This window comes from Cololabis saira, chromosome 5, assembly GCF_033807715.1.
Source record: "Cololabis saira isolate AMF1-May2022 chromosome 5, fColSai1.1, whole genome shotgun sequence".
Classification (NCBI taxonomy): Eukaryota; Metazoa; Chordata; class Actinopteri; order Beloniformes; family Belonidae; genus Cololabis; species Cololabis saira.
In genome coordinates, this window is record NC_084591.1 from 29,505,808 (window position 1) to 29,529,117 (window position 23,310).

General features: G+C 40.5%; 1 protein-coding gene across 1 annotated transcript; it reads right to left on the bottom strand.

The window, feature by feature from the left end:
- Nucleotides 1-1,180: 1,180 nt before the first annotated feature.
- cd44b (CD44 molecule (Indian blood group) b) lies at nt 1,181-15,185 on the bottom strand. The gene is made up of 8 exons (XM_061721498.1): nt 14,811-15,185; nt 8,361-8,526; nt 7,930-8,072; nt 7,728-7,787; nt 4,873-5,256; nt 3,398-3,469; nt 3,183-3,261; nt 1,181-3,060 (listed from the first exon to the last, which is right to left on the bottom strand). Exons 1-8 carry the CDS (start codon nt 14,875-14,877, stop codon nt 2,850-2,852), a joined length of 1,182 nt encoding a protein of 393 aa, XP_061577482.1. The 5' UTR covers nt 14,878-15,185; the 3' UTR covers nt 1,181-2,849.
- Nucleotides 15,186-23,310: the final 8,125 nt, after the last annotated feature.

A 23,310-nucleotide genomic window follows, 5' to 3' on the forward strand; every position in this document is an offset into this window, starting at 1 on the left:
TTATTTAAATACTTTTAAGTTTATCCGTAGAGTCAATTCATAACAGAAAGAAATCTCAGGCTTCTACCACTGAACAAATTTTTCTGGCAGACTTGTGTTTGCGGAGGGTAGGCATCTTCTTTGGTCCGTTGTGATGATGAGACGGTGAAGGAGTCAGACTAACCACACCGTGGTGCTCTCTCTCAAGAGGGAGCCCTTTTATTCCGGACTTTTGATATCATGGATTACTTTTACAAAGCTCCATTAGTGCGTTCACTGTTTGCTGGCCATGGCCTATTTTAAAATCTCCCAGTTATTACTGACATAGATAACTTCTGAGGCAGAGGAAATGGTACTGAAAAGATTGAGAAGACAGAAGATTTCCATCCATGCATTAATCAATCTATCCAGCAAAGCTCTGTGAGGTGCTGAGGCCTATCCATATTGGTGTTGGGGATGACTCAGCACACTGCAAACACAGTAACTCTATGAATAAGCCTAACAATCCATAAAGCTGGTCAAACGTATCTCAATTTAAGCCAATATACGTATGTATACCAAAGGTGTAAGAAAAATAATCTTGACTAAAATTCTTAAAACTAGCTAAATACTTTTTACTTTGCTTTATGAGCTTTTGTAGTGTGTACTGGGTGGCTTGTCTGCCCTACATGTCACAAACGAAAAGACATATAACCACCCTGCAAATTCAAACCTACAACACATTTAGAAACACCAGTATTTTTACCATGTATGTTGTTAGACGTGCAGGAGGAGAGTGGAACACCTTGGAACATACAAATTGTACTCTGGAAGATCCCAACTGACCCCTGTGTCCCCAGATTAATGTAGCTTTAGGGACAGGTAAAAAGAATGATAGAAATACTTTTTTTCAAATCATAAATGGCTATGATAATGATAATAATAATAGCAGCAGTTGATATCTTTAGGTAGTTTGATGGTGTCATTGCGTGCATCTTAATGACTGAAAAGTACCGTCTGTGTCTTACACAATGGTTGTCTTTATCTCATTCTGTTTCCTGTGTAAACGTGTTCTTCTATCCGGACCCCACTGCCATGGAAACCTCACTCCCTCTCGCTGTGGGAGCAACGTCACCACTTGCATTTCCTGTCAGGTCACTTATTTCATCCCAGTTTTTCTTCACATTTTCAGAGTAATTACTGAGACCACACCATGCTCCAGAATGTTTATACACATTTATTTCAGTCATGACTTCACAAATCTTTTTAGCAACGTTATTTGTTAATGTATCTTCAAACCAGTCTACACTAGTACAGCTGCTACTATCCTCAAAGCAGAGCAGATGGGGGTAGGAACAAGTTAAAAAGAAAAACAACTGTGTTTGCAATTGTTTTATATTATTCTGCTTAACACTGAATCATGCAAAAGAAATAAAATAAAGTTGTCAAATTACTCACACAAAGGGAATAATATTGATATGACACAAGCAATGAAAAGTCAACCTAAGATAAAGTCAGTACAAAAAAAAAACAACAACAAAAAACAACCCAAAAATAAACAGGAGCAATTTTTGTACATGTTTGAATGTCAAGAGCAGCTCATACACAAGATGCAAAGCACACGAGCTTCATTCACTACATCCCCGCCCCTCGGTGAGTATACAGACAGTGTTGTCGAAGTCTCTTTTCCCATGAAGAAGCTTTTGACATTACTTTACATTTACAGTTATGCTTCTGGTATCTACAGCTCAGTCATTCATTAGCTTGCTTTCAGAAATGATCAATGTTTGAGTTCTTCCTTTCTATCTTTCTTCTTTTTTACTATTCAGTGTATACAGTCGTGCATATCATAGGTATACATTATCGTTATAATTGTTTTTATCCTCAGGATAACATCAATATATTATCATATCTCAACCCAATAAAATATTAACCAGTTTCAGTGGTGCACAAATTGCACAATTTTGAAAACTGTACAAGAAGTTGATTCATACTATATACACTTCACTTTTACTATTGCAAAATCCTTTCAGAAACATTTACCACCGAGGTAAAGTTGAAAGTTCAAAAGTCAAAATTAAATAAGACTCAAAGCTAGATGCATTCCTTCAATTGAGGGGACCGAAGCCCCGTCCTACTAAATATCAAAAAGAAGCTTTTTTATTTTCAAAGATATGCTTTATGTACAGAGTTCAACAAGAAAGAGTCATAATTTAAGAGTTACATCCCTAGTTTTCTTCAAAATGGAAAGTCCAAAACTCAGTCTGCAGGCGATGGCTGAAATATTCAGACGCAACAACAATAATCTAATACAAATAACACAGAAAAAAACCTGTGAAAACTGCCTTGAGATGACCTTTCTTGTAAAAATTGTGCTAGACAAACTCAAATGGGATTGAAATTGAAACACCAAGCCTTGCTCTCAAAATATACCCAAGGGAAAAAAATATCATTGTTGATCTATTATTTCCCAAATAGGATAAACAAGCCAATGTTTTAGATTCCATCAAAGTATAAAGGATGGGAAATATGTATATCTGTAACCGGTACTTTCTTCATGAATCAACCCTCACCCACCCTTAAAGTCTGCAACTACGCAGCCAAACCACCAAGGAAATGCATAAATGGACACATTTCAGTCCTAAGTACAATCACACATTAGACAAACAAAATGCTGCACATGCTGATTCGAAAAAGCTTGTTCCACCGAGAAGCAATCGCTTCAGGATAAGATTGTGGAAAGAAACACACTTAATCACGCTTATTCAGTGTCCTCTCCATGCTGGCCACCAAAAACAGTGTACAAACCCAGCGTTTAGCGCTCCGCCTGCAACTCGTCTACCGTCCCAACACTGTCTCCGCCACTCGCCATGTTCTTCTGCACCTGAAGCTCACGCCTGCTGGTCTTTATCTGGTGACTCCTCTAATGCGATGACGGTGAACTCCTCAGTGTTGCCGTTTTCCTGGATATTCTCCTTGTTCATGAGGGTGACCATTTCCTGCTCCGTGTCCTGGTTGTGGGAGCTGGAAGCCGCCGCTGCCCCATTGCCACCACTTCCCTCTTTGGATGTGATGACCAGGGTCTTTTGCCTGCCACACCAGCTGCAAAAGCACATTTAGACATATCACTTTAGCGTTTCCCATTCTTCAATCTTCAGCACAATATGACACGTGAAAACTGGAGCACCATCAGCCATAAAAGGACCTCATGTATGAATCCACACCTTTTTCTTTTGGCGACAACTGCGCATACGAAAAGAATAGCAGCAACTGCTACAATCACTCCGATGACTACCAGCCAGTCTAGAAGGAGAAATAAGGACATAAGGACAGGATTTGTAAGAAATAAATGCTTTTTGAACTTTTAACTTTTTAACTGTACTTCCTAAAAGCTGCTATTGTTTCCTTTTTAAGCAGTAAATGTGAAAGGGTGACTCACTGGAACTGCCGTTGTCTTCTGGATCATCCCGAGCCCGGGCCTGTCCCTTCCCATTAGGTCCTTGTGGTGCAACTGCATAATAATTTAAAAAAAAAAAAGAAGAAATATGTCCATTTAAATCCCCCAAATAAAGGCCAGTCACCAATATATTCAATCCAGACGTTATCTCCCTCTCAACTTTGTGTTTATCCCCAAAGCAATTAAGATGCGAGTGTAGTCTTCCAGCTTTCAAAAAACACATTTCATTGCTGACGAAAAAGATATTTTAAGAAAAATACTTTGTTTTCAGGGGCTCAAAACTATTTGGACAGTTGACTAAATTATAAGTTGGCCAGGTATGGTCCATTCCCTCATTACTTATTACTGGACACATCTTCAGGTGTTAAATAGTCCTTCCCTTGGTGAGAAAAAACACGTTCAAATCACCTTTACTTCAAAGTGAGGCAATATTTATCTTTTTTTTATTGGATTTGTATTAATTGGACTCTTTTGGAATGAGTTGAACTGTGCTGTTGAAGTGGCTGGAGATTACAGTTTTGGCGCTATATACATTACATAAAGCTGAATTAAACTTTATTGATGATGTGATTGCTGACAGATGAAGTGAAAGGAATTTTAACGTGCGTAGCTGTATAATTTCTATTCACATTCAGCCATATGCTACATAATAAACCTAAATAAACAGCAAATGCAACTTAAGGATTTTGAAAGCAAAGAAAATATTTTGCAGTGGCCAAGTCAGCCATCTGATCTCAGCCTAATAGGACGAGCTTTTCAGTTCCTGAAGACAAACCTGACGGCAGAAAGGCCCACAGTTACGTTCGTCCAGGGAGGAAACCTGTCTAGGTCAGACACTCCTTGAAAGGATGAAAGGATTCTTCCAGGTATTAGGTATTAGAATAACTGTAATTACTAAACGGCAAATGTTTTTTTAGTATGCTCTTAAATTAAAGCTGAAACTTAACACTTTGATCAATTTTGATGGTTTAATTTCAAATCTCTGGTGGTGGTGTATAAGAGCAAAACTAGTAAAAACCCTGTCACTGTCCCGATACTTCTGGACCTGACTGTCACAGTGACTGTAACGGACTAGATAATGGGGAATTTACTGCTCCATCTGGTTTTATAAAAAGGTTCATTTTTGAATTTACTCTGAAATCTAAAAACATTCAACTGACACAAGAGGGCATCCTATGTTCTTAAAAATTCAGATCCTCTGAAACTTGTTGCATGTGATGTCACTATGTGCTGTTATTGTTAAAGCAGGTTTTCATGCCATATAGATACAAATATTTACAGATATTTACAGTTATTAACATAGCTTTTCCCACAAGTAGGTGGATCTGGGACCAAACGACAAGCAATCTAAAATCTGATGCAGTTTGACTGTAAAGTTAATTCACACTGATTATCTTTCATATATTCTCTTATATTAGTATAATATAATCCTGAAAACAGTTGTGAGGTTTCCTTACGTTTGATGTTGTCTTCTATTGGTTTGCCAGTACTTCCCCCTTCTGTGGGCGGCTGTGTTTTCTCCAGCACACCGAAAGGGGTCACTAGGGAACCTCTTTCATCCTCAATGGAATTTGGTGGCATCCCAGATCCAGGAGCTGAGTCGAGGGATTCAAAAGTGAAATTGGAACCTCCACTGCCGGTACCATTCCTTTCAGGACCCTCATTCGTAGCTTCTGGGTCCACTGTAGTCAGCGATGCATGAAAAATAGTTGCAAATGTATTCATCTCCTCCAGATCATCTTTCTCCCCGGCTACCGTGGAGACACCTGCCCCACCATAAATAGCATCATCAGGTGTTATTGCCATCCCTGGCTCTTCATCAGACTGTGGTTGTTCCTCACCTGTCAGGAAAACACAAAGGATTCATTTGATATATTTTGTAGGAGTTACTTTCTTAAACATCTTGATATTATTTTTTTATATAGTTATGTAATCTTCTTAACAAACTAAAGTCACAATAGTGATTGCATTACTTTTCATTACTGGACATGACAATATTCCTAAGTGAATAAGCCATCTTTCATCGAGGATGTTAATTGATGGTAACAATAAATGCATCTGACCGGTATCCCACCCTTAACTGCCATCTGACTCTGGTGTAGTGGTTTGAGCACCCAATGATTCCGCTAGTTATGCTCTGATGGGTGTTATACTCTTGGCAAGGTTTCTAAAAGTGAATTGATCCTAGGTCAGAGTCCAGTTTTTTTTTTTTTTAATTCTCAAGATGCAGAAACCTTGGGCTTCACCTAGGAGCAAGGCCTGTAGGGAGATGCTTGATAACCAGTTACCTGGAGTTGTGCTACCTGAGTGAGAGGTGGGGCACCTCCTCGAGACTCTATCAAATTTGCGACCATACAGTACGTCATGGATGCTTTTTGAAGGACGATCTGAAGGGTTAGCGAATCATAAGCTGGCACACATGCTGGGTGAGGATGATAGAAAAACTTAATGCGCTCAACCATTTTGTATAGATTTGACAGAATTATTTGGCAGATCTTCCATTTAATATAATTTTCATCTCTGACTAATCTTTTGTAACATTCTTATGGCAACTGAGAACATTGAGCTCAAAGTCGGACGTGTGTACTGTAGGTGCAGCCATGAGCCTGTTGGTGGGTTGGTGTTCATGGAGCATGAGTTTATCTGTCCCCCAAACGATTCTGGCACACCATCAGCTCAGGAAAAGGTATTGGTGTTAGACCAAAACTGTCAACACTATCCTTTCATTATAGGTGAACTCCCCATGCAGTTTATGCAACTATGTGATGGCAAGGCTCTGAAGGATCATAGATTCACCCAGTCGTTTAAGAATCTGAATATTGATCTGTGTTTGTTAACGTAATTGTACAAAGTTGTACGGAAGGCAAAGAGAATAAAGTGTTTGCCCAACACATGTCAATTTTCTTGTAAAGAAAAAAAATGTGCCTCTCAGTGAAGAAATTGTATCTCTCTGCTATCTTGCTATGAAGCAATGTACAAATATAAATCAATTTAAAAAACTGTCAAATGTTGGGAGATAATTCAGATTTTCTGCCACCAGGTGAGTGCATTTTTAGCTGCTGATGCATTGTTAAAGGTTTCTATGGTCTGTTTTTAAAGTCGCATGTGTTGAAATTCTGGGACATTGTCAAACTAAAAACTCTACAAATCATATTCAAAGCGAGAACTGATTCACTTCCAGGCAATTTACAGAAAATGTTTTTGTGAGGGAGGGGAGTTATAATTTAAGAGGAAAATGTAATTTCAAAAAACAATGTGTTCATTCTAAAAGGAAAAGCATGTGTATCTCAGTTGTTGGAGTGGATCTATGGAATGGGTTGGGTGATGGGTTGAAGCAATGTACAAATATAAATCAATTTAAAAAATGGTACAAAAAGGAAGTTCTGGGAAGTTATTTGATTGAGGAGGAGTTATGTTAAGGAAATATTGTGTTTGTTAGCTGGTTAGGTGCAAAGGCACAACCAATGGGAAAATATGTAGCCTAATAGGTAAATTAGCAGCTATTTATTATTAATATTTATGTTTAATTTATAATAAAGGTAACAAAGGGGCAGGGTTAAATACGTTTTACTTCTACCTGCTCCTTTTCGGACACTGTTTTTTTTTCCCTGTTTGTATTACGTTTTTGTTGTTGTTGCTTTTTTTATTATATTTTTTTTCCTTGTGTTCGAAATAAACAATTCAATCAATCAATCAATCAATCAATCAATCAATCAATCAATCAATCAATCAATCTTGGGAACACCTCAGTGTTCCCCAGGAAGAGCAGGAGGATATTTCCAGTGCAAGTACAGTTTGAGGATTTCCACTCAAACCGCTGACCCTATAACAGCCTCAGATAGCAGAAAATTGATTTGAGTAACATTTGAGTAACACTACATAAATAATTAGATATATCTGCCCTGCTGTTGGCCAATAGTTGTACAATAAAGACCATCATACCAAACAGAATGCAGTATCAAATACAAGATGAGTCATAATACTGGTGAAAGAAAGTAGGTTTGCTCTTGTTTTTCAAACTTACTGCTGATCAAAAATAAATATGCAATACTACACCAGGATCTGCCATGCAGATTTCCTCATAAACACTAAACTTGAGCAACGTGGTAAATGCCTGAACACTGTTTCCCATGAGTTGGAATCATTTCGTTTTCAGAAAGTTCCTCTTTTTTATTCATGATCATGTACTGAGAGGAGGTACAAAAGTTTAATTCCAATTATAAGGGCAACTGCGTAAGACACATTTCTTTTTCTTTTTAACTTTGTTGTTGCGAACAAGCAACAAGCAATGGAGGGGGATGGGTGTACTGACCTGGAGAAGGTGAGGGAGGCAACAAAGTGAAGAATTTCGTGCAGTTCTTCTCAAGGCCAGCTGGCTCATAAAGAACAAAGAAGAGGACGTTACCAACATGCAGAAGCAAATCAAAAGTTTTATACGGTACCAACTGTACTTTCATATAACAATTTATGCATCACCAAATATTTGAACAGAGAAAGTGTAAAATGATAGTCACCTTCGCTATCATAACAGTAGACGTCAAAGGTCTCACTGAGGTATACATTTGAAAAAATAAGGAATCCAGTCGCGTTCCTTGCACACCTTTCATGATGGCTGTGTCTGAGGATGGCTATGCTCTTATTGCTGAACCAGCCATTCCTGAGAGGAAGCAACAATGCCATTTTTAGAAACATTTCTTGAATCTAAATGCTGTTTCTCTTTAAGAGACTGAAGTAATCCTGCACAGTCAAGTAGAAATAGTTGAAATCATTATAGCTTATGTTATGTTTTAGCATATTATTATTTATTTCATCATTTATAAAATATGTGTTATCATTGACAGGGATTTAGCTTGGCGGGGTGGGCAGTGGTTTCCAAAAACACCATAAAAAGATAGAAATGTTTTCAGTTACATGTTAAGATGACAAGACAGTGTTGTAACTTCACCTGCAGGTTTCCATCTTGTTGTCATAAGCTTCCTGCAGTTGCTCTTGACTTGCCATGACGCTGTCCAGCTGTTCACACACCTTTTCCGCCATGCTGAAGTTCAAAGAATGACGGTCTGCTCCCTCAGCCTTGAACACTCCAGCAAAGGTGCAGCCTCGGGAATTCACTGCACATGAAACAGACAGAAATATGGAATATGAGCAGTGACTGTGAACACTGCAGCACCTAAACTGCTCAGCTGATGATGAGGCTCAACTTTTGAAAATATTTAATCATAAATGAAAGATTTTAAATAATTGAAATATTGATCTGAAGATGGCAGCGTAACGGTGCTGAGATATAGCACAACAAAGGAAAACCTTGACTAGATAATGATGTAAAAAAATTCCAACTAACACTTTGTGTCTGAATGAGCAGGTATCATAGCTTTTCCTCGGGTGCCATGCATGTCTGGACCAAAAATGTTCCGTACTCAATATCTGCATCTCTCTGACTGATATGCTTTTGGGTTGATAAAGACCAACAATGCCCCCCCCCAAAAAAAAATAAATAAATAAAAATAAAATAACAGTCTCCTTAATTCAGTTTCATATGATCTGCTGATTGTGCAGGATCACTCCATAGTATATTTTACTAAAAAAAAGAAGAAAAGATTTGGCAAAGCAGAGTGGATTGTGCATAAATCCCCTCTTAGGTGGCTAATGTTTTATTTAAGGGTGATGGAAAATTGGTATTGCCAACATACCATCGTATTGATAAGGGACCCATATTACCATGGCAATATGTTGAGCTTGATGAGAGATATGAAAGGAAATTGTCTGACTGTGCAATTCAGGAGAGAACAACCTTTTATGTAGGTATGTGATGGAATTTAAGAAAAGCCATGGTCATGAATACATGTTCCTTAAGTGTGGTTAAGAAACGCTATGGAAAGCAGGTGTAATGCCTCTTTGTTGCACTTTTATTGCACTTTTTTTGTTTACAATCAAGGTTTTAAATCAAGAGATAACAAAGTTTGAAAATGTTCAAATTTAAGCAGGTACTATATATCTTTAACACATCTTTTGCACTTGGGATTGTTTTGTTTCAAGATTATTTAAATATTTGACCTGTTGAAATTATGCTCCTCGCTTCAGGTATTTTTTTTCTTTTGCTCTAAATTTCCCTCCTTTTTTCTGTTGTTAAACTTGACTGATTTATTTACTGAAAAATACCTGATCCCTGGCTCAAAAACTCCAATATGATTTGAGCTGTGAGGTATATGATCCTAATTATGTGTATCCTTCATTCATGTGGTTATCAGCACAGAAGTGTGTTTAACAGTGAATTATACTGTAAAGAGCGATTGTAAAATCTACCCCTGGAAATGAAGTGTCTGACATTTATCAAAGAAGACAAGTTATAATCAAGACTCTTTAGTGATCATCTTATTCTCCTTTCTGCTTTTCCCTTCAGGGGTCGCCACAGCGAATCAGTTGCCTCTATCTCAGCCTGTCTTCTGCATCCTCTTCTCTTACCCCAACTACCTTCCAGAGTTATTATTGTTCACGAAAACTAACGAAATAACGAAAACTAAAATTGAAAAAACAATTTCGTTAACTGAACTAAATAAAAACGAAAATTAAAAGACAAAAACGATAACTAACTGAAACTATATTGCGTGTTTAGAAAACTAACTAAAACGAACTGAAATCATAGATATGTCTTCCGTTTTCGTCCCTGTCAATATAAGCCTCTTGGTATGATCAATTTATTCCGCTCTGGTCGTTTATCTCCAACTGGCAGCTGTGGCACCTTAACGCCTCCAGGTCCGTGACGTCAAAACTAAAACTAAAACTAATAAAAACTAAACTAAAACTAAGCATTTTTGAAAATATAAAAACTAATAAAAACTAGCAAACCCACACTAAAAACGAATTAAAACTAACTGAATTGGAGGAGAAAAAGTCAAAACGAAATAAAACTAAACTAAAGTGAAAAATTCAAAACTATTATAACCCTGCTACCTTCATGTCCTCTTTCACTACATCTATAAACCTCCTCTTTGGTTCCTCTGAGCCTCCTGCCTGCCAGTTCAAAACTCAGCATCCTTCTACCAATATATTCACTAAGACTAAGACTCTTTAGTGATCATAATTTTCAGAAATGGACCCAGACTGGCAGCAATGAAAGCATCTCACTGTAGTCTGTTCAGAACATCTGCATCATATGAACGGCTGATTTACTGAACCAAAGCCCACGTAAAAGCACTTAACTGACTTAACGGGGTCTAGCTTCAAGTTTAGTTTCTTTTTTTCCCTGGTGGACAACATTAGCGGTTTGTTGAAACGGAGGTTAATTAGTGTCTGAACATGTGCTGACTGTTTGTTTGTGTGAAAAGCTAACAAAGTAAACTTGAGCTGTTGACAGCCAACAATAGCCCATTATAATAAGTCATATTTCAAACTTGCAACAAATTGTTTTGGGTCATTTATGGAGTCATTAAGAAGCATAGCTAAAGGAACCACACTGGGTGTGAGAAATCAATGTCCTGACTCACTTTATATAGTGTTAACTGGCTTTGATATGCCTTTCTTAAATGTAGTTTAGTAATTTTAGTCTTTCGTACAAACATTTCATGCCGTTACTGGAGCTCATCCGTGGGTCACCTGGTCACCATGCTGCTTAAAGTAACATTAGATAAGCAAAATACATTGTGCTCCCTCCTGCACAGATTGCCTCATACTGACAGTGGCATGTGAACCCATTTGTTTAAGTTTGCCTTAGATCCTTCAGAATATGGAAATGTAAATATAAATGCAAAATTTGCTCATGAGGCAAGCAGATGAGTTGGCAGCTGTTCGTGGGCACATTTGCCGCTTAACACATGGAAACTTCACATTTTTCTCTATAGAGATCATTTTGCAGTTAACTTTGCAACATCGGGGGAGGAAGCACTGCACAAGACCTTTTGTGTGGTTTTGAAGTTAGTTTTTTTTTTTTTTTAAACCCATAGCGGAGAGGCTGAGTAGGACCCAGATGCAGGAAAGGCAGGAGTTTTAGATAAACGTGATTTATTTACTTAAAACAAACCAAAAACACTGCTAAAATTTCTCAAACTGCATCCTCAGCTCAGAATACAATTCTCGTATCTTGTATTAGAATACAAACAGAGTGTTCGGTGGATGCACTGAAATATTTCAGAAATGAATCATTTGCTTAGCTAGGATTTTTCATTTTGTTTTTCTGACTATGAAGCCGACTTCTCAAACAGGAGATATGATCAAAAACCCTCCCAGCACACTGCAGGAAGTTAAGCTCTTTTCTGTTTGCGCTGGTTGGGCAACAGCAGGCATTTCCAGTAAAGGTATTGCAAAGCAGTTTCATTTCTTTTTTTCCGTCTCTTTCACTCTTCCTATCCACACCACACAGGCGGGTGCACACACCTGAAAGAACCTCACATGTTGCCACATTGGGACTTTGTCCCTGACAGAGCAAGGGGAATAAAACAGACAAGAGTCTTGGCCTTAGAAAACCTGCCCCGGGGAGATCAAAGGGAGCACAGCTCGCCATCAATGGGCTGAAAAGAAGGCTGACATGAATCTGAGAAGTATTCATTAGTATGCAGAGGGATTGATCATGAGTGTCTTTATTGAGTTCAGAAGCCCGTTATGCCAAGGCAGTGATTCTCCCAAAAGCTCTATTGTCATATGGAGTTGAAACCAAGGAGACCGTGAGCAGAAAAGGAGCTTTAACGCCGCATTGTGCCAAAAACCTCCAGCTGTACTGGAAGCAACTGGCGAGCTGGACTAGTCGTTCTTACTTCACCTCTTTTCCCCTCAGTCTTTCATTTTGTTTTTTTCTCATTACTCTCTGTTTGTGTATTCCGTGCCAGCAATAAAGTATCATTTACCCCCTGCGCACATGTGCACAAAGAGAAAGACAGCTCATCGAAGCACATGCTCACAAAAACACGAGATTGGCTGATAATTTCTCTGCGGCTTTGTAAAGACGTGCCCCAGCATGCAGAGCGGGACAACAAGCAGCAGCATCTTGATGTCAACATTAATATCAAACACAGCTCTGGCTTTCTATTTTTTTTCTAATGTTTTGAAGTCCCTCCATCTCCATTCTTTCTTATCTTTCCCAGACATAGTTTACTGAAAATGTTCTCACTTAAGCCTTCTGAAAATGCCATGGGTTAAAGATGTCATGCTCCAACAGAGAGCCCACTGTTTATGTCCCACCGCAACTGTAGCATCTTGTTTGTCATAGTTCATCAGCTGGTTTGGTAAAGAACTTTTAGTCATAACTCCTACAATGGCTCAGTGTCCTGCATTAGCACACTTGAGTGAACTTGTCCAGTCAGCAGACACATCTTTTTCCCTCCAGTGGTCACAACAAAGGTGTACTGGGCCAGTGGGACCGGCGCAACATAAGAGCTGGGGAAAAAATATTTGTGCACACATACACACACTTGCAAACACAAGAACAAAACCCTTGAAGGGCACACAAGGACACTGGCTAACTGAGTTTTTTTCTCTAAACTTCCTTTGTCACCACCTTTTTTTCAACACCTCCGCCCACTGTTCATTTTTGACAGCAGGCGAGGTTTTTCACCACAGCAGAATGTCATCTCTAGTGGTTCAAATAACAGGTTTTTAACTTGCCTGGACTTATGATCTGTGATAAGGAACCACACTTTTCCTCTCAGTACATTTCAATCTGAAAATAAAGACCAAGCAGCGTAGTGGAAATGACACTCTCTCATTTTTAAACTTGACCTGCAGGACCATTAGAACAGAGGTTTTTATGACCATTTTCGTTAATATGAGTCAACAATAACGTCATATCTTACTTCATGCTTTTTATCTGTACAAGGGGAGTCTGTGGGGAGCCTTTGACCCCCCATCAACTTAAAACGTGACACGGGGGCATGCAAGGACGCTAATAACACAACATTTACATGATGTGTATTTCTGTTGCTCCACATATGCGTACATAAAAGACAGAGAATACCCTCAAATTCATGGTTAATCTTTTATCACACAGGAAACTTTAAAGATTAAAATAGCACAGATGTACGCCTCTGATATACTTACTGAGAGTTTCGGATGAATTGAGAGCTTTACATATCATATCATCTGATGATGCTCCTAATGATAAACTTAAACCATTTACAAATGGCTAAATCGAGAGGGTTTTGTTATAAAACTAATTTCACCTAGACCATAAGGCCTTTAATCCATCTCTTGTAAAGCTTTTCCATCAACATATTTATCAAAAATAGCAGAAATCTATTTAATTAATTGGTGGAAAATAATTTATGTGAATGCCGTCTGTGGTTTTAGGCTCCACAACCATTAAAAAACATACCATGCATATGTGGGTTCATCTTTTCTTTTTTTCTTGTCCCCCAGACAAAAAGATTGCCCATGTATTTCTATGAATCTCCTTTTGGTTTACATGGACGTCTGACCTGATCACAAGTTGTGCTCTTAATGATGTGCTTCAGGTAAACCACACCTACGTCTGAACCTGGATGAGCAGTAACCTCTGAGGAACACTTCAGTCGCTAGACACCAATTACTGTAAACACTCACACTGATCACTGGAGAAGGAGCTTATAAGGGGTAAACACAGACTCAAACATTCAGGGTGAAAGTGGCTCCACATCCTCCCCCTCCTCTCTCCCACAGAGTCTGCACCTGAGCTGTCCAGATTCTCTCTTTTTTTGCCTTTTAATTTTACAGCATGATGCTGATTTGTCTTTGGCGCAGTGCCAGAGGGAATCTTTATCAACAATCTGACCACCGGCTTCTCAGGGGGCAAGCCAGACAGACCTCAGACCTGTCTGATTCAGAACCGTTCACCTCCAGAGACTCACTGCTCCAAGCAACAAATCCAATCAAAAGCTCAATTAAAAATAATATCAGGAAAAAAAAAAAGAGACAAAGAGTAGGAGAGAGACATGAATGGGGGGGAGCCAGAGCGACTGAGGAACATCCTTTGTGTCAAAGAATACAGCATTAAGCATGGCAGAACAGAACAAAAAGAGAACAAAACGCTTCATTTCTGCTTCCAAATTGAGCCAGAAAAGCACGCATATCAATCAAAACCTCAGTAGATGAGGCTCATTTGCCAGAACGTGCACGAAAAACGGAGTGAGAAAGAGCACCTGTGCTCTTTGTGTCTATCAGGCGTCTCAGACTGCCAGACGTAAGCCTGTCTGGGCTGGCGCAGCACATGCTCTCTCGCCGGCATCCACTCATCCATTCTACAAGCAGCAACCTCAGCAGAGAGCAGCCTCTTTCTTTCACCGGTTTCTCTTTACACGAGCACCCACTGGTGCTTAACAATGCTCACCAGGGAAAAGAAAGATACCGTCTGCTCCTAAAATCACATTTTAAAAAAAAAAAGAAAGAAAAGAAAAGGAATTCTTACAAAGAGCCATCCACACTCTATCCTCACCTTGAAGTTGATCCGACCTGCAGGAGGCCAGTAATCCAAAGATGACCCCCAAGAGAAAAGTCCACATCCTGGGGAAAGCGTCTGGTGATGGTCTGGGGTGAGCAGCTGGAAGCAGAAGTGTGGAACAGTTTCCCCCTGGTTTAGTAGCAGGAGTGACAGCTGCTGCTGTGTGTATGTGTGTGTGTGTAAAAAAAATAGAAAAAAAATAATAGAAAGAGTAAATGGGTGAGGGAGAAGTCCAAAAAGAGGGAAATCAGGAGTTGCTCTGGCTGCCTGGAAGCTCCTGTAGCTGCTTCAGATTTTGTCCCAACTTTTCTATTCTCTGCTAGAGAGACACAGAGGCTAGTGGCACACACATGGAGGGGGAAGAGTGGTTCATGTGAGCACACACCCTTCTGCCTCTCCCACACTTGCCCCACCTCCCCTCCCGCCCCACCTCACAGACTGCTTTTTTTTTTTTCCTCTCATGCACTTTCTCTCCCTCGCTTCCTGTCTACAGTAGCCAATGTAGTGGTTGAGAGGACGGTGATGTCTCCTTCCATCCCAGATATGTTTCTACTCCGTCGCATGCCACCCCACTTCCTTAGTTCCTGCGGTGAGCAGTGGGCCACGTGGTCTTTTGTTCAGTCTCCTCTCTGTTGTCAGTTTGGCTGATTTTTTTTTATTTTTGCTCTCTTTTTTTATTTTATGTCTGTTTCATCAATTTCTCAAGAATATAGCTCACGGTTTCAAAGCTTAGCAGTCCAAAAAATGTACAACTCAGAATGCTTGCCAACTGAAACTGAAGTACGCCACAAAATCAGCCAACTGTAAAAGGTTGTTTAATTCCAGTGTATTTGCTTTCATTGGAAATGGACATTTTCTGATGAAAACCTGTTACAGGGACTTCCCCGGCTCTGGAGGTTTGCTCTAATGCTATCTCAAATATAACAACCACAGTTTCCACTTCCATTATGGAAAACCTCCCTCAGTTCTTACTCTGGGTTGAATTTTCATGGATGGGGTCTCATTGGGTTTCTGGAATCTCCCCAGTGACGACAGATCTTGTGCTGTTTGTGATCATGCAATATCTGACAAAATAAAGATAAAAACAAAAAAAATCTGAATCTGAAAGTGAGACTATTACCCTGAAATCCTGTGACTTCCCCTCCAACAGCCACAAAGATGATCTAAGCGGAGCCTGTATCACTGTAGTCATGGGAACGGCACTCAAATAACAAGTGGCCTAGCCACTCATTTAAGTTGAGCATATTATTGATATGACATTTTGATATACAGGTACATTTGAATTAAGGGCAGGTGGGGGGCAGCTGCATGACAAATGGGGGCTAATTTCATGCTAATTTCTCGTCATACATGTTTCTAGTATTTCAATAATTTGTGTGGCAAGTGCAACATCATCAGAACAAACAACTTAAAGGCTTGATTGCATTTTAAATATTTGTAGTGGGTTCCCTCACCCCTATTGAACTGACGCTTGCAGCATTTAGTTCGAAGTGGTTTATTTGTTTAACTGATAAGAGACAGATTCCTGGTAACAAATACCATCTTGAACCTTTTCTTTCCAAGGCTGGTATGATTAACGTATCATCTGATGGGAAAGTCACAACTCCCTGACCAAATCTCATAAAAGCACAGGGGAACTTACTTTACATGATTATATTATATTATATGTATGCGGTGAGTTTTAAGTATTAGGACATGGTAAATGTCTAAAATTAGATAAATGCGATGCTAAATTAACAACAACCCAAGGTGTATTTTACTGTGATTATTTGTTCAACAAAAAAGCCAAAATAAAGATGAAGAACTAAAAACACTTCTTGATCCATGGGGTTACTTACTCTTAACAGTGATAATGAAATAAACTTGAACTTGGCATTAGTTTATTGTCTTTCTCCGTCATTCTGCTTCTAGATCTGTGGGTAGGCCTGGGATCGTTTTCCTGTTGTACAAGTCAGTTGTTGGAAAGAGTTTATGGTCCAAACAGGGCTTTACTGACCTTATTGGAACTGGTTATCCTCGTGAGGACCAAAGCCCGGTCCTAACGAGGCAGGATGTCATTACTGGGGTCCTGGTTAAGGTTAGACTTATGGTGTGAATTGTGATTTGGTTAAGGTTGCATAATCATGATTTTAAAAAGAAAAAAAGAAAAAAAGGGAAGTTGAAATTTACATCAAGTGTTTAACACCTCCTAATTTGCAGGTAGAAGTCACTTCCTGTTTAAATTGTTACCATAGTGTTACCATAGAAACAAATACAACAAACAGCCACTTTTATGACACAGTTTTTTGTTCCCCTTTCCACAAATGTGCAACGTAAGTGACGCTTAGTCTTCTTTTCAGGGTAGATTCACACATTTTCTGAAGCATAAAGGTCAATCTAAATATGGCAATATGAAAAAGAAATATGGATCATTCTTAAAAAGGAGGAATGTGAGGATTAAAACCGGACAGAGAATATAATGAAATCCCAAAGGGATGGAAGAAAGAAACAACTATTCCAGGACATCAGTGAGCCTCTGGTAACAAATGTGTTTCTCCTCATCTGGTGAATCACTCTTCTAGTCCAGACAGCAGCTTGGTCAACACTGACTACCTCCGAGTAAAATAAACGTTCGCCCTGGTTGAACCCGCGCTGTTCGGAGCTTGCATGAACACGAATGTAGTGTAATGACTAACTGAGTCATAAAGCAGTTTGGAGAAGTTCAGAGGGAGACATTGTAAAACAGATAAGACGGATTAAGCCCATTTGTAGACAGACGAGGCTAAATGATGGTTTGAAAAACAACCATGGCTCCATGGTTAATATCTGGGTAGCTCTGCTGAATGATGCCACATCAGCACAAAAACAAATAACACAGGAGGCAAACAGCTGTATACTCCCGATGACTGTGGGCTAAATTAAATATCATAGTGCTGAGTCCACAAAAAAAAAAGGCATTTCCATGGTGGATGCTCAGTGGAAACACCCATTAACACTTTCGTCAGACGTCATTGTGGTCGGGAATCCTTGTGGTCATGGCCTACTAAGGATACCCCCTCAGCATTCCTCCCAGGCAACATGCTCCTTTCCCTCTGACTGGTGAGGTAATAGCAAAGGGAGAAGATGAATTGTCTTTATATGTGCAGGGCAGCGCTTTGTAATCTAACAATAAACATGCAGCGAATGTGTGTGCGAAGTGCAGGGCAGGCTAATGATGGAAAGCGCAGGGTGCACAGTGTGGTTGCTGCGGAGCCTCCTCCGGGGTTTGTTGTGTTGTTGCTGTGTTGGGTGGATGTCTTCTCCGACTGTGCAGGTTCCCTGATGGGCTATAGCCAATAAGCCAATAAAAAAAATCAAAGCTGACCACTGCTTCCAAAACCCACAGGTGCCTGCGGTTATCAACAAGCTTCCATTTCCATGGCAACCATTTGTGTAAGGCCCCGTTTACACGGAGCAAAAACTGAGGCGTTTTCATGCGTTTTGGCCATTCATTTACACGAAAACGGAGCTCAAAGCCCCCAAAAACGATCATTTCTGAAAACGCCGGCCAAAGTGGAGATTTTCAAAAACTCAGTTTTCACGTTTGCGTCTAAACAGAGGAAAACGGAGGAAAATGGAGATTTAGGCTCAGAACGTCACAGAAACATCACCAGCATCATTTGTGCGACCTGTGTTTACAATTTGTTTGGCCACCATCAATATTTTCTTGTATTTTATATTCTAAAGTCACACTTAAAAAGTAAGACCCCGTCCACACAGCCGGGTATTTTTAAAACCAAATATTTCCCCCCCTCCGTTTATAAAATAATTTGTATCCACATTACATCGTTTTAAAAAAAAAAAACCCTTCCAAACATAACCGAAGATCTGCGTTTTTGACCACATTCATAAGCATTCTAAACCTGTAGATCATCTGCGTCTCCTTCTCTGTAAGCCGCAGTTAACGAGCCCGATTCCCCCCGTGTCCCAGCCGCCACGGAGCTGCCACGTTAATATCTTAATATCTTCGGTTTAGCAGATACCCGGCTACGTGTGGACGGGGTCTAACTCCACTTCTCTGTCACTCCAAACGAAAGACTCTCGTTCAGTCTTGGAAGTAACTGGCAGTCAAGGCTGATTTATGGTTCCGCGTTACACCAACGCAGAGCCTACGGCGTAGGGTACGCGGCGACGCGCTCCGTACTGCCCCCTGCAGGTTTGGCTGCTCATAGCACCTTAACAGCGTTTTCATGCCGCTTCGTGTAAACGAGGATTTTTTAGAGGGGGAAATATCCGTTTTTGTAAATAAGTTTTCCTGATACATCTGAAGTAAAGCACTATAGATTTTAGTATTCATTATGTTTTTATGCATCTGATTCTTGAGCTTCCTCTCACCACTTCCTGTTTACTGAACTTCACCAGAAGCCTGAGCGTCTTTTGCTTCTGGCTCGGCCGGAGGTCTCCGAGGTGAGGGACGTTGTTAGGGCCGTGTCCTGGTTGTGTACTTTTGGGCCAGCTCTGCCTCACCCTGCTGTGTCTCGGGCTGAATGAGCCATCCCGCCGTCATGGGAGCATGACTGGACTCCTTCAAAAGGCTGGGCTTTGCAACAACAACAAAGCAAGGGCCTCCCTTCTGTTTGGGTGCTGGGAGAGCAGGGAGAGCGTGTTTGGACAGAGTGTCACAGTGTGCTGTATAGCTAAATGGAATGTCCTGTGTCATCTGTAGTCCAAGTTTTGCATGACGGTCACGCAGGTGAAGTGGGAGCAGATGCTGCTCGCTTTCTGGGTCGTTTCTTTCTTTTAGAGAACTTATACAGGATGCCTCCCGTCGAGCAGCAAAGAAAACCCTTCTGAGAAATGATATCTGAATGACGTCTGAATGTAACGTAACTAAGAAAGCATTCCCTCTTTACGTTTAAGGAACAATAGCAGCAACCGGGTAAATAATGAAAGCTCGTTTAAAAGGTGTCTGAATGGAAAAGTGCTGGCAGTGAGGGAAAAATAGCAGAGCAGAGGAAATCCTGTCAACAATGGTTGAACAAACTTGAGCGTGAGACAGTGTGGATGGTAACAGGCCTCTCAGCAACACTGGCCCATCATTCACAAAGCCTGCTCGCACAGGGACGTACTGTACAGTTTATGTCCCTGTGTTGGAGACACCGGGGGGAAGAAGGGACTTCTGAGAAGCAATGAAAGCAACAACCAATTTCTTTGTTGAGAAATGAGCTCAGTTACATTTGTTCTTGTTGTGTCCTTGAAAATACTGCAGCCTCCGAAATGCAGAAACGTGTTTGTCGGCTGTATTACAGTTGACGAATTAGAGACTTGACAAGAGTAGAGTTGTGATGGATGGCAGACTGGAGAACTGGATCGCATATGTTCATCCTGTGATCATTTTTGGCCACGGGGGCGAGCCCGTTTTGCAATCGAAAAAAACCCATTAACACAGAATTTAGTCATGTGTCCCACTTCTGCTATTTGACCGACATATTCACCAGACTACGAGTCTGAAGGACATACACAGCTGGGGTACACATTCATCCCATTTGGTCTCCATAGCAACAGCCTCCATCTCTGCGCACCCTGCTGTGTGTCCGGTAGGCCTACCTACACGCCCGCCTGAGCACCGGCTTCACCGTGAACACTCGGCATGCTGCTCATCAAAACCCTGGCGGGAGCGAATCGGACTCTTTCTATCAGGCAGCTCTCTGCTCCTGCTGTTACATGTAACAAGATTGTTGGGCAGAGATCGGCATGTGGCCATAGGGCGTGAATGCCACACTGTGACAGAGAAGCAAGGGAAATGCCAAAAATCTATTTTGCTGCGTTTGCTGGGGCAATATTTGGAAAGGCATTGTCGAGCTGCTCTCAGAGATGAAGGAGTCGTCAATCGGAGAGCAAAATGTGATATCACGGAAAAAAGAAATAAAGAAATCAGTCTACTGCCCTGAGATTTAAAACTGTTAAAAGTCTATTGAAACAGTTTCTGCCTAAGGGATATTGCATAGCAATAACACAAAGGACACACACATCAGTTTAGCCGAGTGGCTGAAAATAACATGTCTAAGAATTTACACGCGTTCATCAGAACTCAGAGGACTGACCGAATTGGGGCCCTGAGCGAAATGTTATGTGGATGCCCCCCCCACCATCACACCTCTCCCCATCCCAAATGTATCATAGGTAGAAAATGACCGTATGACCACATGCTATTTAACTTGACAATATATATATATATAATATATATATATAACAAATGTAGGCTACTGTATGTATAGATACAGTAGTTTGACTGTTTGATTCATTTAATAAAAAAATCTACCTGAAATAAATAAATTAATATTAAAACAAAAAACCTTAACCTGAAATAATAAATAAATATTGAATAAAAAACTTGAAATAAATAAACAAATCCGAGTCACACCATTGCTCGGTCAGATTAAAGGTCTCTTTTCTCTCCTCCCCCTCATATGCGCATCCATTGCACATATGCGCTACCATGCAAATGCATCCCCTCGCGCAAAAAGTGTCCCCCGTTGGAAGATGAGGGGGCCACAGCACGTGTTCTGCGTTTAGGGAGGGGCGGCCCTGTGCACCATATCAGACTTCTGGATCTGATATTAGCTAAATTAAACAAAAATTTTGTTCACTTTCTGACTTTCCAGGTGTTTTCATAGCAGCTCCTGCACTGGTTTAACCATCTCAAGCAGCTGTGGCAGTTTCTGAATCCGATTTGATCCCAGGTTGATCTGCAGAACCACTCCATCACCTCCCGACTGATGGTGCACCAAACTGAATGCTCATCCACCGGTGGATTACAAGCCAGCTCACAGAGCAATAACACATTCATCCTCAATGAGGAAGAGTTAAATGGAGATGAAGATTAGTTTATCTCAGGCTCAAAACAAACGTGTCCTCCGATGGTTATGGGCTGTTTTCCTCAAACTTGAAACAATGAGGGGGTGATAATCAGTGTGAAGGCAGCCATATAGTAAAATATCAGACATGTTCTTTGGTGGGAATACTTGAGCCAAACAAAATAAAGTTAACTTTTAAATCTTTACATCACAGATTCAAGAGCAGAAGTTCACACCTCTGCTCCACTCTCGCTTCTGTTGGGTGTGACTGTGAAACTGGTGTGGCCACTTTGGGCCACCACCAGCTTCTGACGTGTCAGTTTCAAGTTGAGAGGTTAAAGATGGGGAAGCTTGATAACTCAACTCTTCTCCGGGTCTATGATGACACAGTCATTTGATAATCTGACCCGGTTTACTTAACAACACAACCATGTTGAAGATTCTAAAAAAACATGTACTCAGAACAGTTTGTTTTGAAAACATAGGTACACTTTTTAATGAGCAATTATTTCCCCTGCTAACTTTTTAATAGTCTATTTTTTTACCCTGGTAACTGTGTAGATACCAGTAGATATAATGTAGAAAACAGCCAGCCTCTGCCAACTGCCTGAACCCCTCTCCTTCTTATGTACCCTTGGGTTTTTTTCTCCTCTTTGTCCAATTCAAGGCTGAACCTCAGTCCAATCCCACAGCAACCACACAGAACAAAATGTCCTCAGTCCACAGTCACTGAAAAGTGGTTAAGTGTGTGAAGAGCTGCATAAAAAGCAAAGATTGTAAGGGAAGGCTATTTGGAGTTGCAGTCGTGCACTACCTTTCCACCACTGTTCTGGCTATAATCACATTAAAGATGAATGCAACACTTGTACCACTAATATCTGCAATACCCACAATTTGCCTCAAGTTATTTATTTTATGAATTAACTCTAGATAAACCATTGCCTTAAAGTACTAAAGTTATTTTTTGCTGATGAAACAGCTTTTCTATCACTGCTCTCATACAAAAACAGTAAAAGTAAAGAAATGTTCAGAATTAGAGCCGGTTTATTCTCTCCTACTGTGAAAATAGACACTCGGATCTAGGACATATTGTGCCCTAACTGGTGCTGATGCCTATGTAAACAGCTGTTGGCATCTGTCCACGCTTACAGCCAAGGTAAACATCTGTCAGCAGAGTCTCACCTGTCCATTCAACCTGGTAAATCCTCATAATTGGCTTCTATGAAATAATTATTGAGTATCTGGATTTCAAAAGCATGGAAACTGGCACCAATGCTGCCAGATGTTACTGCAGTAACATCTGGCCGCAATGCAGAGTCTGGCCTGTTCTGTCGTGGTGAAGAGAGCTGATCCAGAAGGCGAGGCTCTCTATTATGAGTTTCCTGTGGGAGACGGCTGGACTTGGGGAAGACCTGCTGCTCCTCCACATCAAATAAAGGTTGTTCAAACACAGGGTGAGAATGGAGGAGAAAGCTTGGAAGACTGAGGACACGCTGAAGGAATTAAATCTCTCGGCTGCCTTGGGACGCCCTCAGTATTCACCCGGAAGAGCTGGAGGGGACGGCCGATCCACAACCAGATAAGCAGCAGTAGATGGATGGGTGGCAACGACTGTGCTGTGAATTCCTCGGTGATGTGAAATCTGGAGTAAACATGCTTTAATGAAACGCACACAGATC

What these genes read in the sequence shown, in the direction of transcription:
- cd44b (XM_061721498.1), bottom strand. Translation starts at nt 14,877, where the DNA reads ATGTGGACTTTTCTCTTGGGGGTCATCTTTGGATTACTGGCCTCCTGC. An exon ending in GCCTCCCTCACCTTCTCCAG is followed by an intron (nt 5,257 to 7,727) that starts GTCAGTACACCC and finishes TTTTCCTGACAG; the next exon opens with GTGAGGAACAACCACAGTCT. An exon ending in GTTGTCGCCAAAAGAAAAAG is followed by an intron (nt 3,061 to 3,182) that starts GTGTGGATTCAT and finishes GTGCTTTTGCAG; the next exon opens with CTGGTGTGGCAGGCAAAAGA.